This window comes from Tarenaya hassleriana, unplaced genomic scaffold (assembly GCF_000463585.1).
Source record: "Tarenaya hassleriana unplaced genomic scaffold, ASM46358v1 Cleome21, whole genome shotgun sequence".
Classification (NCBI taxonomy): domain Eukaryota; kingdom Viridiplantae; phylum Streptophyta; class Magnoliopsida; order Brassicales; family Cleomaceae; genus Tarenaya; species Tarenaya hassleriana.
This window is the reverse complement of record NW_010965451.1, coordinates 1,961,776-1,973,162: the sequence shown is the minus strand read 5'-3', so window position 1 is coordinate 1,973,162 and position 11,387 is coordinate 1,961,776. Positions and strand designations below refer to the sequence as shown.

Here is an 11,387-nt window from a genome sequence, read left to right as displayed (position 1 = left end):
CTTCCGATGTATGGAAAAATATATATATATGTAAAAAAAATGAAACGGTGTAAGTAAATCTAGAAGATTGTATTAAGAATAATAATCAAAACCCCCGTCTCTCCTCATGGTGTTGGGATATAGATTTAACGGAACCATTTTCGGACATGTAATCTGAGATGGTATCTGTATCAGATTTTCTGGAAGATCTCGAAGAGCCTCCGCCTCCGCCTCCGCCTCCGCCGACAGAGTCCTTTGATTTCTTTCGTTTGGATTTTTTCTGAATCTCGGATAAGCTGCTGTGGCGAGACCAAGAATCTTGGTCGAGCAGCTGCTGTCCGGACGCGTCCTTGGATCTGCGAGACGATCTTCCCTTCTCTTCGGAACTTCCTTTGTTCGAGGAGCGTCGTTTCGTTTTGTCGGGTCGGTCTTTCGTCGGGGAGCCTGACGCCGATTTCTTCGTAGATTTCGGTATTCTCGGAACGTCTCTCGTCTTCCCACTTTCCGACATACATTTTGCTGAGTAATTGTCTTCCTCCCCTCCCACCATCTCGTTTGATGCCGCTCCAAACCCAGCCTTGAATTCGTTCATCTTCCCACACCAACCACGTTTTTTTATTTATTAGTATTTTGAATTGAAAATAAAAATAAAATAAATCTCGAAATATAATGAAAAGACATCGTTTGTAATTGCAAGGAAGGAATACCCAGCTGGGTGCAGTGGCGGAGGGTCCGTCGCAGCCAATGTGGGCCACGTGCTTTACATTTGTTGGATTCCCGATTTTCATCTCCGGCTCCTTTTCACTCTCTGTATCCATTTTTTACTCAATTCATCATCAATTTGTTTTTGGGATTCTACGACAAAAAAAAAACAGAAACACGACCCTATCCCATGTTTTACATGTTTGCTCTAGATAAAGACATACTTAAAATCAAACATATATTATGTCGATTGATGTTGTGTTTTTCAAATGATTTATCATGCTGGTTAATACGCAATCAATTATTGAATATATATATATATATATATGTATGTATAAATGAACCGAGAGGAGTAACTTACCAAAGACTTGAGAAATGTAACGTAGCCCCTTCAAGAGGCTTTTCATCTTGTAGCTTGACATTGTTCCCTTTGTATATGAATATGCATATAACTCTGTTTTTTTTTTTCGTTTGCTCGAGAAACTATGTTACCAACAACACAAAAACGTTTTAGCTCAAAAATCCATAAACCGAATATGTGTTTTTTTTTTTGTTCTCTCTGTCTCGTGGGGGCTTGTATGTGAAATATACAAGAGAACTGCTCTTAAGAACTAAAGAATGTAAAACTAAGATATAAAAAAAAAATTGAAAGAAGGAAAAAAAAATCGTAGCTTTCGCTCAAAATTCCTTAATTTTCCCGAGAAACAAACACGGATTCGTCTCGACCACCGTTATGTAACCTTGTGTCCGGAAATCCAAACAGAGAATAACTAATAAAAAAAAAAATGTAACCTTTTTTGGATTCACGGAGAAAAATTTGCAACTTTGGATTTAAAAAATAAAAATCAATGGATTTCCCGAGAAACAAGAAAGGTTCGATGATGATCCCAAAAAGAAAACATTCGATTTCGTATCGAGAGGAGTAAAATGTAAAATCAAGAAACGGAAAGAAAACAAATGAAACGATGGGACGCGTGAGGGGTGGGCGAAGAGAGGAGAGCGGTGACGGGAAAAAGAAGGAAGAACATCCTCCTCTCTGTGTGTGTTTTTTTTCCCGGCAAAAACACGTTTTTGGAACCAAATTTGCCGTTGAATCCGATGGTTATGTTCTCTAGAATCAGCAACCATAAACAGAAAGTATTTCAATTGAAAAAAAAAACGAAAGGATGAGATTATTTTCCAGGTTATCTTTTTTATTTACTGCTGTTTATTCTGTCTGGTTCTATATATGAGCACCGTCCTATATTTAGCGCATGATCCACTGTTGTAATTTCCGTTTGTAAAAAAGAAAAGCCTTAATACATTAGATTTTCCATTTTGTAGTTAAAAATGGTCGAACCAAAATATAATAAAAAAAATCGAAATATGTTAGATTTTCCATTACATAGCACACAAGGCTTTTTAGCCCTAAACATATGGGTTTTGTTAGTCTATTTAGGCGCGAAGTGTAGAGCCCTAATCATTGCTGGGCTTATCGTGTTGTAAAGGCCCATATGATTTGGGCTTATTAGGAGGCCCAAATAGTTAAACCCTGATTGCTTCGTTTCGTTGTACCTATGTTTCCTCTCAGGCAAACCCTAGGAGCCTTCTTCTCTTAGCTAAGCTGCCTCTTGTCCGCTTTCCTCTCTGAGCTCCGAGCGTTTTGTGCCAATCCGTGGAAATGGTGAGTTTCTCTTACTGCTACACCACCGCCGATTTTGTATATCTTTTTTTCTTTTCTCCAGATGTTCCTAGCTTCCTGCGAATCCGGAATTCGTTCTCTCCGACGTTTCGCACCACATGTCTGATGGATTTCGTATTAATTTTTCGATTTGTTAAATTTCATATATTCAATGTCTACCCTTTTTATCATGTTATGCTTCCATATCAACCTTCAATCTGACGAGGTTGTGATTGTGTGGACAGGCGTTCAAGAGGTACGTGGAGATAGGAAGAGTGGCTCTGGTCAACTACGGAAAGGATTATGGAAAGCTTGTCGTGATCGTCGACGTCGTCGACCAGAACAGGGTAATTCCATTTGCTTAGCTGTCCTTTGCGTCGTTTTTGCCCGTATTGATTTGTCTTGTAACCGATGTGAAGTAGATGCAACTTTGGTATCGTGTCCATGACCTTTAATTTTATTTTCTAAATGCGCTCAAGGTAAGGGGCCATACATGGAAATGGTTTCCAAAGTTTGTAAATTTTATCTGTTTATGCCTTTAGTTACTTCTGTTCTTAGGGAAACAATGTGTTGTCTTTGTGATTCGGTTGATCAGTATTCCAGGAAAGGACTAGGGTGACCATACTGTGCAGACTCGTAATTGACAAAATTGCTTGTTTTGCCTGTAAAATAAATTTACGAGTTTTACTATTTTTTTCCCTTGTTTTGAGATTCCATCATTTGTTGATGCGTTTTAGGCATTTGTTTGTGTTGCCGCATGGCTTACACTTATGTTTTCTTGAATTTTTCATGTTTGTTCATCTATAGGCTCTGGTTGATGCCCCTGATATGGTGAGGACACAAATGAACTTGAAGAGGTTGTCTCTGACTGATATAAAGATCGACATCAACAGGGTGCCTAAGAAGAAGAATTTGATCGAAGCAATGGATAAAGCTGGTGACTGTTATTCTTTACTTCTGAGACGCTGGTATGGGTTATTGTCAGGTAATCTAAAACCGGAAAATTTTTGGCAGATGTGAAAAACAAATGGGAGAACAGTTCCTGGGGTAGGAAGTTGATTGTGCAGAAGAGAAGGGCTTCACTCAATGATTTTGACAGGTTCAAGATCATGTTGGCTAAAATCAAGGTCAGTACTCTTTTCTTTAGATATTTTTTCTAATCCCCTTTTCTGTAGTCGAAGGCGAGCATATTTTGAACGCAGTGAAAGGGCATTCTATGTGATTAGATCTTCCTAAGTTCCAAAAATTCATGGACAACGGTGTTGGTAAAATGGAGTTTATTGTGTTGCCCTTTGCCCTCTTACTATGCATGGAAGGAACAAAAAAAATGATGAGGCGCTCTTCGGTTTTTAATGTTGTTTTTACTGATCCAAATGATAAAATCAAATGTGCATCTGATGTTTGCCGGTTTATTTATGATTGTCATACGGTAATACAAGTAGATAGATACCTTTTATATGCAGCTGAAAGACTTTATGATTTCGAGTATTTTCAAGACAGGACTGATCTTAACTACAAAATCTATGCTTCTTCTTATGTGCAGAGGGCGGGTGTTGTTAGACAGGAGCTTTCGAAGCTCAAGAAAGAGAGTGCCGCCTGATAAGTTTGTCATCGATCAAATCATTAGAAACTCAGCAACTCTGATTTGGATTTCGTTAGTATGATGAGATGGTTAAGTTTAGAACGTCTGTGTTAAATTTTGCTGGTTTGTACCATCTCTGATTCAATCGTTCTCTTTATTGCTTTTTGGTATCTTTTGAGAGCATGTTTTTTTTAAAACTATTTATGCCCTGTGATTTCATCCAACAATCATCACGGAACCTGTGTTGTTTACGCATGCTTTCACATAGTTTTGTTTGATTTGGTCATTATGCCCTTTGATTTCTTCCATATGGTTGTCATGCTCTTGTTTTGTGTTAAATAAATTAGTTTGATCTCGCTTTATATACATTTTTGCACTGAACAATGAATCGTAAAACGCTACCTGTACTAATTTTTTTTTTTACAGTTTTAATTGTATCGTTTCACTGTTTGTATCTGTTTCAAAAATTTTACCGGCTAGAAGGCCGTGTTTATTGTAAATGTGGTTTTGTTTTAACAAAGGTGAGTTTTCTAGTTTGTATGGTGAGTGTAATTGGAATGTGGTGTTAATTCGACTTTCGTTTCGTAAGTCGGAACAAAACTGATCCTAAAACATAAAAGTTTGTCGGAATAATATCCACATTCAGATTAAAAGGAGAAAAAGAAACACAGAAACTGTATCACAGAAAATAAGTCTCGAGAGTCTAATTTTCCTTGGAGCGAAAGAAACTCTCCCTGCACGTGTCTTAGTTAGCCTGATATTTCCTTCTTGGCAAAACAAAAACAACAATATTCAAGGAAGAAGAGAGCGAATGACTAGAGGGGCGGTGGTCCAATTCCTTTGGAACAGAGAGAAACTCTTTATCTGCAAGCGTCTCTCAGCATTCTGACTCATTCTGCTTGAGGCTCACTTCCAACTCCGGCGGCAGAAGATTCAGGAAGCTTCCGAGGGCATGAGGTCTCCCTGACTCCGCATTCGGTTCCGACAAATCCGACGATCCTTCATCTGAACCACCACGTCACATTTCCCATCAGTCACATTTTTGCTCATTTGGTTTGAGCGGAAAAGGAAGAGTAGTGTTTTACCAAACAGTGACTTGACTGATGGCCGCTTCGACTTGTTCTTCTTCTTTAGCTCGGCTATATTAAGACAACCCCCAAAACAGTTCAGAATTCTTCTTGCCATTTGAGTTCAAAATGTGTCCAAAAAAGAAAATGCTTACCCATTCCAGGTACTTGGTAATCATTCACGATCTCAAAGTTCTTGTACGTGTAGCCTACGAAGTTCACATCTTTTGACGAAAGCATCTGTGGGGCAAAGAATTAAAATAAAAACGCCGTGTGAAAACGAAGCGCTGAATGAATCTTTTCATGGAAGTGCAGTTTTTTTTAAGAAAAGGTATTCTGCTTGCCTTCCTCCATGGACCTGACTTGGATGATGTCTGAGCCTGTGTCTCCGACTACATGTAAGAAAAAAACAAGTGCGAGGAAGATATGTGTAAGATATATGCAGGAAATGCTTAGTCAACTTAAACCTTATCAAACTGTGCCTACTTGAACCTTTCTAGCTCAGATGATAACGATCTTTGTTGATCCTTCTATCTATGTGTCCTGTTTTTCGGTTTCTTAATTATTTTCTGTTTCTCAAATGCATCAAGTGCTCGAGCAATAGTCAAGTAAAAGACTGATTACCTCATCAAACTTCTCGAAATTTTGAGTATCTAAATCGTCATTGACCTCTGGAATAAAAGCAGCCTCCATGTTGAATATGTTATCCCAATCAACGTTTCCAAACCATGGATGGACCTGCCATGATGCAAGCGTGTTATCCCCTTGATTTGGAGAAAAGACCACAAATATCATACCAATCAACGTTTCCAAACCACGAAATGTCGTTGCACGTTTTTATATCCTACTTAAAGTGAAAAACTGATGCATAACCACCTCCTCCATTGAAACGGAAAGATTCAAAACTTAAAATCAAGAATAATCACCCACATAGAACAAATAGCATACAAAACTTGCTTAATACCGAAAAGGGAAATAGAGACAATAATGTTGACTCACAAACGACAGAATTCCTCGGGAATTGCCAAGCATAATCAACAAGAAAGGTGTTAAATCATGCGGAGTAGAGCATATCAAATGAAAATCAACAGAAACAAATGACCATAAAATTTCAAGGATAGACGGTTTTACTTGCTGCATCAAGAAAGCATAAAGAATTCGTCATTATACGAACACACCATACAACACCTTTATTTCATCAGCACCATTGGTACCCAACCTCCGTTTGGCACTGCACAACAGTCTGCAGATAAGATCTTTTGCATCTGGCGACAATATTGCCTCCTCAGGAAACTTCAAATGAGATTTCCAGTTTACTATCTGCACCAAAACCACAAAGGTTATTTGTATGAGTCATAAAACAGAGCTCTCTTCTTATCCTCCATTAGTTTTGCGGTTCCTTTTACGAGTTTGTTTTGAGCCATTACCTTCCTACACGTTGACATGGGATCATCCGAATAAAATGGCGGATACCCAATGAGCATTTCGTACATGATAGCACCAAGAGACCACCTATGGATCATTTCATTAAGCAAATTGTATCAACGTCCCATGCAATGTGTAACAGATAAGAATACTGTTTTGGAGATGGTTGGAACATTTTAACAGACTGTGAATGCGAACCTAGATTTTTCTATAGATATGCAGTTTGGGGAGTTTCACTAGGCTGAAGTTGGGAAAAGAAAAAAAGCACTGCCTGAATAGTACTTTATTTTCTGGGGGAGGGAGCCGGAAAAACACTGAAAAAAGCCTTGCCACTTACCAATCGCACTCCATTCCATATCCTTTCTTCACTAGGACTTCTGGAGCAATGTAGTCTGGTGTTCCAACGGTGGAATAAGCCTGTGGTTTCATGTGTTAAACAGATGCATAAAGAACAAAAAATCTACCGGGCACAGTCATTGACAGTTAACCCTAAAGCTCAAAAATGGATTCGAAGACTGACAAGTGTTCTCCTGTTCCTCTGCCAATGTTCTAGCTGGTCCTGCTGTGAGCGCCTTGGAGTAACTGAGAAGGCTTCCTGCTCTGTAGCTCCATTCACATTTTTTGTCACAGAAAATTCATTCTCTTGGATAACAATGCAGTCCAATGGTTTACACAGACCAAAATCCGACAGCCTTAGATGCCCGTATCTGTCCAGCAGCAAGTTGTCTGGCTTGATATCCCTACAGAAATCGAGAGAGAGAAGATGATCTCAACGATATTGTTCCAGAAGAGGGAGAAAAAGACACATCCTGTTTGGATATATTGCAGAACCTGTGGATATAATTGTGTCTGTGGATAGACTCAATTGCCAGAACAGTTTCTGCGACATAAAACCTGGCCTCATCTTCTGTCAAGGTGTCTTTCCGCATCAGCAGTGTCATCATATCCCCGCCAGGCAAGTACTCCATCACCAGGTAAAGATGGTCATCATCTTGAAACGAACAGTAGAGCTTCACTATGTAATTGCTGTCCACCTCTGCCAGTAAGTTCCTTTCTGCTTTCACATGTTCAACCTTAAAGAAAAGGATTACAAAAAACGTTGCAATGACTGATCACAGATATGAACACCAATGGCGCAATCTAAAGAGGTATTAGGAGGGTCTAACCTGGCCTCTACGGAGCATCTCTGATTTCTTGAGCTTTTTCATGGCGTATACATGGCCTGTGACCTTTTCTCTACAAACCCTAACCTACATCAACAGAAACATGTCTTTAATACTCGAAAGTTTCTTCCCAGAAACTAGAAATGGAGCTGCTTTCAAGGAAAAGTATACCTCTCCAAAGGCACCCTTTCCTATCATTGTAAGCAAATCAAAATCCACAACACTCAACTTATGACGTTGAAGGCGCATGTATTCTGTCTCTTTTTGCTCTAGAAACTTGAGAAGATTATTTTGATCTTCCTCAGAGACATCAGCGTCTGCCAGCTTCTTCTCCAGCATGTTTCGTCTGAACAAATAACAAAAGCATGCTGAAATTCCACCAATCTGCATTGGATTCTACATTTCATTTCACTCATACTTAAATTTCACCTAACGATGGAGATTAAGATCAAGGAAAGCATAACTAATGGGCTTTTGCAGCCACAGAAGCGAGATGACTCACGAAATTTTTCACAGCCATAAGAGCATATGAATATACATATACCTTTCTCTCCTCTCCTGCAAAATCTTCATTTGTTCTTTGTAATGGTTTTCAATGTACTGTTTTGCAGCAGCAACTTTCTGCTTTGTTGTGTTTGACATAGACTCTTCGTTGTCAGCTTCAACATTCAGCTCTTCCACCGAGCCATTACTGCACGCAGAAACATCCTTTTGCCTTGACCCACTCACCTTATCTTTCAGCTGCCGCTTCTGAAACCAACTCTTTGCAGAATCCATACCCCTACCCGGACAATACTTACTTTATCTTAACAGGTAAACAGAACACATGTATTGTCTTCCTTATCGACGTTTCATAACATATTGATTATCGGCTAAGAAAGGCATTGCGACTGTCGTTCTGCAGGAAAAAAAAAGAAGAAGATGAAACTGAAGCACGTCACTAGAATCCAGATGAAGTAAAACACGATAAAAATGACACTGACTCCATTTTCAACATGAAACAGACCATGAAAAGTCCTCGTTATGACCAAATAAACATAAACGGGGAGGTCATGCATTCGATATACCCAGAGGCATTGTGTACGATAGAATCACAAAAAAAAAAAAGAGGAAAAAAATGATTTTCCTGGAAAATTAACAGAGGAACGGCAAAAGAATCACGTAAACTTACCGGATTGAAATGCGATTCATACAGATCAAAATCCCTTAAAATCCAGATAATCTACGATGAACACCTTAGCATACGGGATTCAAACCCAAGCAGGACCCAGGAATCGCGAGATGAAACGAGAAGCAGAGGTCTCAATCGAAAGCCGAAACCAAAACGAGAGAAATGAAGGGAGAACAAAGAATCGAATTACCGTGAATCTCTCGAGCCCAGGCGAAAACAAAATTGTCGTAGCGCCAAAATCTGCCTGGATTTATTGTACCCCACAAATCTACACAGACACGAAGACATGCCTATATGTATATGCACATTTGTGGTGCATATATGGAAGGAATTGATGAACAAGGATCGGGTTCTGCTACTTTGCTCAGCGTGATTCTCTCGACTGACTCATGCTGGTCGCTCCTTTTATATAGGTTTTTATTTTGCCTACGTGTCATTATTTTTGTAGTGGACCAAATTACCCCTTTAGTTTTGGGCTTTCTAAGGGGTATAATTGGGCTGATTTAAACCCATTTTCTCAAGGCCTTTAAATATATCGACTTCTTGTAGCCGAAACCCCAAATCCTGTTCGAGAGAAACCCTAATCAGAAGCTGGAGCTGGAGCTCAATCTGTGAGGGAGGTATGATCCCATGGCTCAATGTTTGTTTTTTTTAAGATCTATGTTATGTCTCTCAGACAAGACATCAGAGATTCTCGCAGATACTGATGTTTTTCACCTCCACAGGGCTATTCGTCGATATATACGATGTATCTTCAGTACTATATCAATGAGAAAGGTGACAAAGTGTACACCACCAAGGTGCTTGCTCTCCTCTCTCTGTTCTTCCCTTTTCTAATCTGAATTATGTCTGTTTCTTCTTTCTTGTTTATGGTTTACTTCAGTCTCTGTAGACTGTATCTGTACACAGTAAGAAAGCCCGTCGTGTGATCTTTTCTGGATCGCAATTTGTTACATGAGAAGAACATTGTCTCTGCAAATGGTGAAAAGGCTCAAGCTTTTTATAGTCTTCATTAAGAATACCCAATAAGAAAGGCACCATCCTATCTGTTTCTTTGTATAAGGCGCTCGCAGTACGTGAGAGACGCTACTTTTGCAAATGAAATGGTGTAAATCGTCTTATTGAGACCCATTCGGGTTTTTCTTGTTGTTGGAGTAGCTGTTTTCGCATATATCGCCTCATCTTTGCTAGTTTTCTCCAAGGAATCTATAGAGTAATAGAAATTCTAGACGAGGAGGGAGCCGATTCTAGCTATTATCTTCCGGTTTGTTCTGCGGAAAGGCATTCTTGATTTATGCGGAATGCATCTGCCCAGTTTGCCTCTTAGCTGATTCTTCTATACTTCTCAGAGTCTGTTTATTTCTTTTTACTGCTTCACACTGAAAAACATCGATCAATTCCATCATGCAGAAGGAGTCGCCTCTGGGGCTTGCCACTCAATCCGCCCATCCAGGTGAGACTAGCCGTGTATACACCCAAATGCTCGATGTTTGTGTATCTTTTCGTATATAGGTCAGCCACATTTTGCAACGTGTATGTGAACATTCTGCCAAGAAATACAGATAGCCTTCCCGATTTCGTATAAGATGTTATGAGCTGGTTTGCGTACATAATGGCTTGATATGTTTTTGTTTCACACTCTCTTCCTCTGTTGCCACAGCCCGGTTCTCCCCGGATGACAAATACTCGAGGCAGAGAGTGTTGCTGAAGAAACGGTTTGGTCTATTGCCGACCCAGAAACCAGGCCCTAAGTACTGATGAATGCAACGACGTGTTTTAGCATTTGATGCCATCCATGGTTGTGCAGGTGCAGGTCCTTTATGCAATTTCTTAGCTTCTATGTCATCTCTGGTTCTGCTGTTCTGAAACCTTTTGTACCTTTAGACATTGATTACTGCTTTTTCGTTTTTGTATATTTATGGTTGTCTGATTGGCAAGTCTTGTGTCGTTGTTTTGTCGTTTTTTAATATAATCCTTTTTCCAAGTGCTCATCAAAGAATGGCTTTCCGAACTTGTAGATTTTACGTCGGATTATTCACGAATAATAATAGTTTATTAATTTGATCTTAGTTTGGTCGCTTCGCAGCTTTTAGGAATATGCCATTCAAGATCTTTTGTCGCCGTACAAAGATAATCTTGTTTAGTTCTGTGGTATTATTTTAAAATTACATTATAATAACGGCTTAAATAGACGCCGGCGGCGGATGATAATGCACCAATTCGGCATGAATCCGGACATTCATCGCTAATATTTAATATAATAGTAGTCGTTTAAGTAAATTGTTTATTGCCTTTCTTGTGTGTTGGGTATTCTTCTGTCATTCTGTTGGTACTAAGAAAATTATTTCTGTTTTGGCTGCTTTGCTTAATTTAATATATATAAATTCGAGAAGGTTTAATAATATGATGGATGAGTAACTAAGTAATTCGATAATAAAAGACAAAACGACCGGAGAAGGTTTCGTGTCTGATTAGCCATGGCTTCCCGAGATTTAAGCTCCTAGTCAGAGAATGATTGACATTATTTAGCGGCGTGATTTTGGACCCCCTCACCTCAATCGCTGCTTACACTTTTATTCCGACATTAAAACAAAAAACAAACAAAAACTTCCACAGCTTCATTTTTCGGAAGAGAATT

The 11,387-nt window shown here is 39.2% G+C and overlaps 4 protein-coding genes across 7 annotated transcripts; 2 read left to right on the top strand and 2 right to left on the bottom strand.

The window, feature by feature from the left end:
• Positions 1–9: 9 nt before the first annotated feature.
• On the bottom strand, positions 10–1,810 carry LOC104814523 (CRIB domain-containing protein RIC6). The gene is made up of 3 exons (XM_010542603.2): positions 1,043–1,810; positions 687–787; positions 10–571 (listed from the first exon to the last, which is right to left on the bottom strand). The coding sequence occupies exons 1-3, from the start codon at positions 1,101–1,103 to the stop codon at positions 86–88; spliced, it is 648 nt and encodes a 215-aa protein (XP_010540905.1). The 5' UTR covers positions 1,104–1,810; the 3' UTR covers positions 10–85.
• A 423-nt stretch (positions 1,811–2,233) lies between these two features.
• On the top strand, positions 2,234–4,229 carry LOC104814522 (60S ribosomal protein L14-1). Its single transcript, XM_010542602.2, has 5 exons — positions 2,234–2,344; positions 2,587–2,688; positions 3,149–3,278; positions 3,356–3,468; positions 3,885–4,229. Exons 1-5 carry the CDS (start codon positions 2,342–2,344, stop codon positions 3,939–3,941), a joined length of 405 nt encoding a protein of 134 aa, XP_010540904.1. The 5' UTR covers positions 2,234–2,341; the 3' UTR covers positions 3,942–4,229.
• A 314-nt stretch (positions 4,230–4,543) lies between these two features.
• Positions 4,544–9,099, bottom strand: LOC104814521 (serine/threonine-protein kinase 38). Of its 4 annotated transcripts, XM_010542600.1 has the most exons (15): positions 8,940–9,099; positions 8,750–8,813; positions 8,123–8,476; positions 7,750–7,924; positions 7,582–7,665; positions 7,247–7,488; positions 6,936–7,155; positions 6,753–6,832; positions 6,418–6,502; positions 6,179–6,310; positions 5,615–5,728; positions 5,335–5,382; positions 5,146–5,230; positions 5,009–5,062; positions 4,544–4,928 (listed from the first exon to the last, which is right to left on the bottom strand). In XM_010542600.1, the coding sequence occupies exons 3-15, from the start codon at positions 8,353–8,355 to the stop codon at positions 4,801–4,803; spliced, it is 1,680 nt and encodes a 559-aa protein (XP_010540902.1). In that variant the 5' UTR covers positions 8,356–8,476; positions 8,750–8,813; positions 8,940–9,099; the 3' UTR covers positions 4,544–4,800. The 4 variants fall into 4 exon arrangements, with proteins under 4 accessions (XP_010540902.1, XP_010540901.1, XP_010540900.1 ...); XM_010542599.1 differs by lacking the exon at positions 8,750–8,813; XM_010542598.1 differs by lacking the exon at positions 8,940–9,099 and having other exon boundaries at positions 8,750–8,925.
• A 185-nt stretch (positions 9,100–9,284) lies between these two features.
• Positions 9,285–10,740, top strand: LOC104814520 (H/ACA ribonucleoprotein complex subunit 3-like protein). The gene is made up of 4 exons (XM_010542597.1): positions 9,285–9,369; positions 9,475–9,549; positions 10,160–10,202; positions 10,410–10,740. The coding sequence occupies exons 2-4, from the start codon at positions 9,496–9,498 to the stop codon at positions 10,505–10,507; spliced, it is 195 nt and encodes a 64-aa protein (XP_010540899.1). The 5' UTR covers positions 9,285–9,369; positions 9,475–9,495; the 3' UTR covers positions 10,508–10,740.
• The last annotated feature ends 647 nt before the right edge of the window (positions 10,741–11,387 follow it).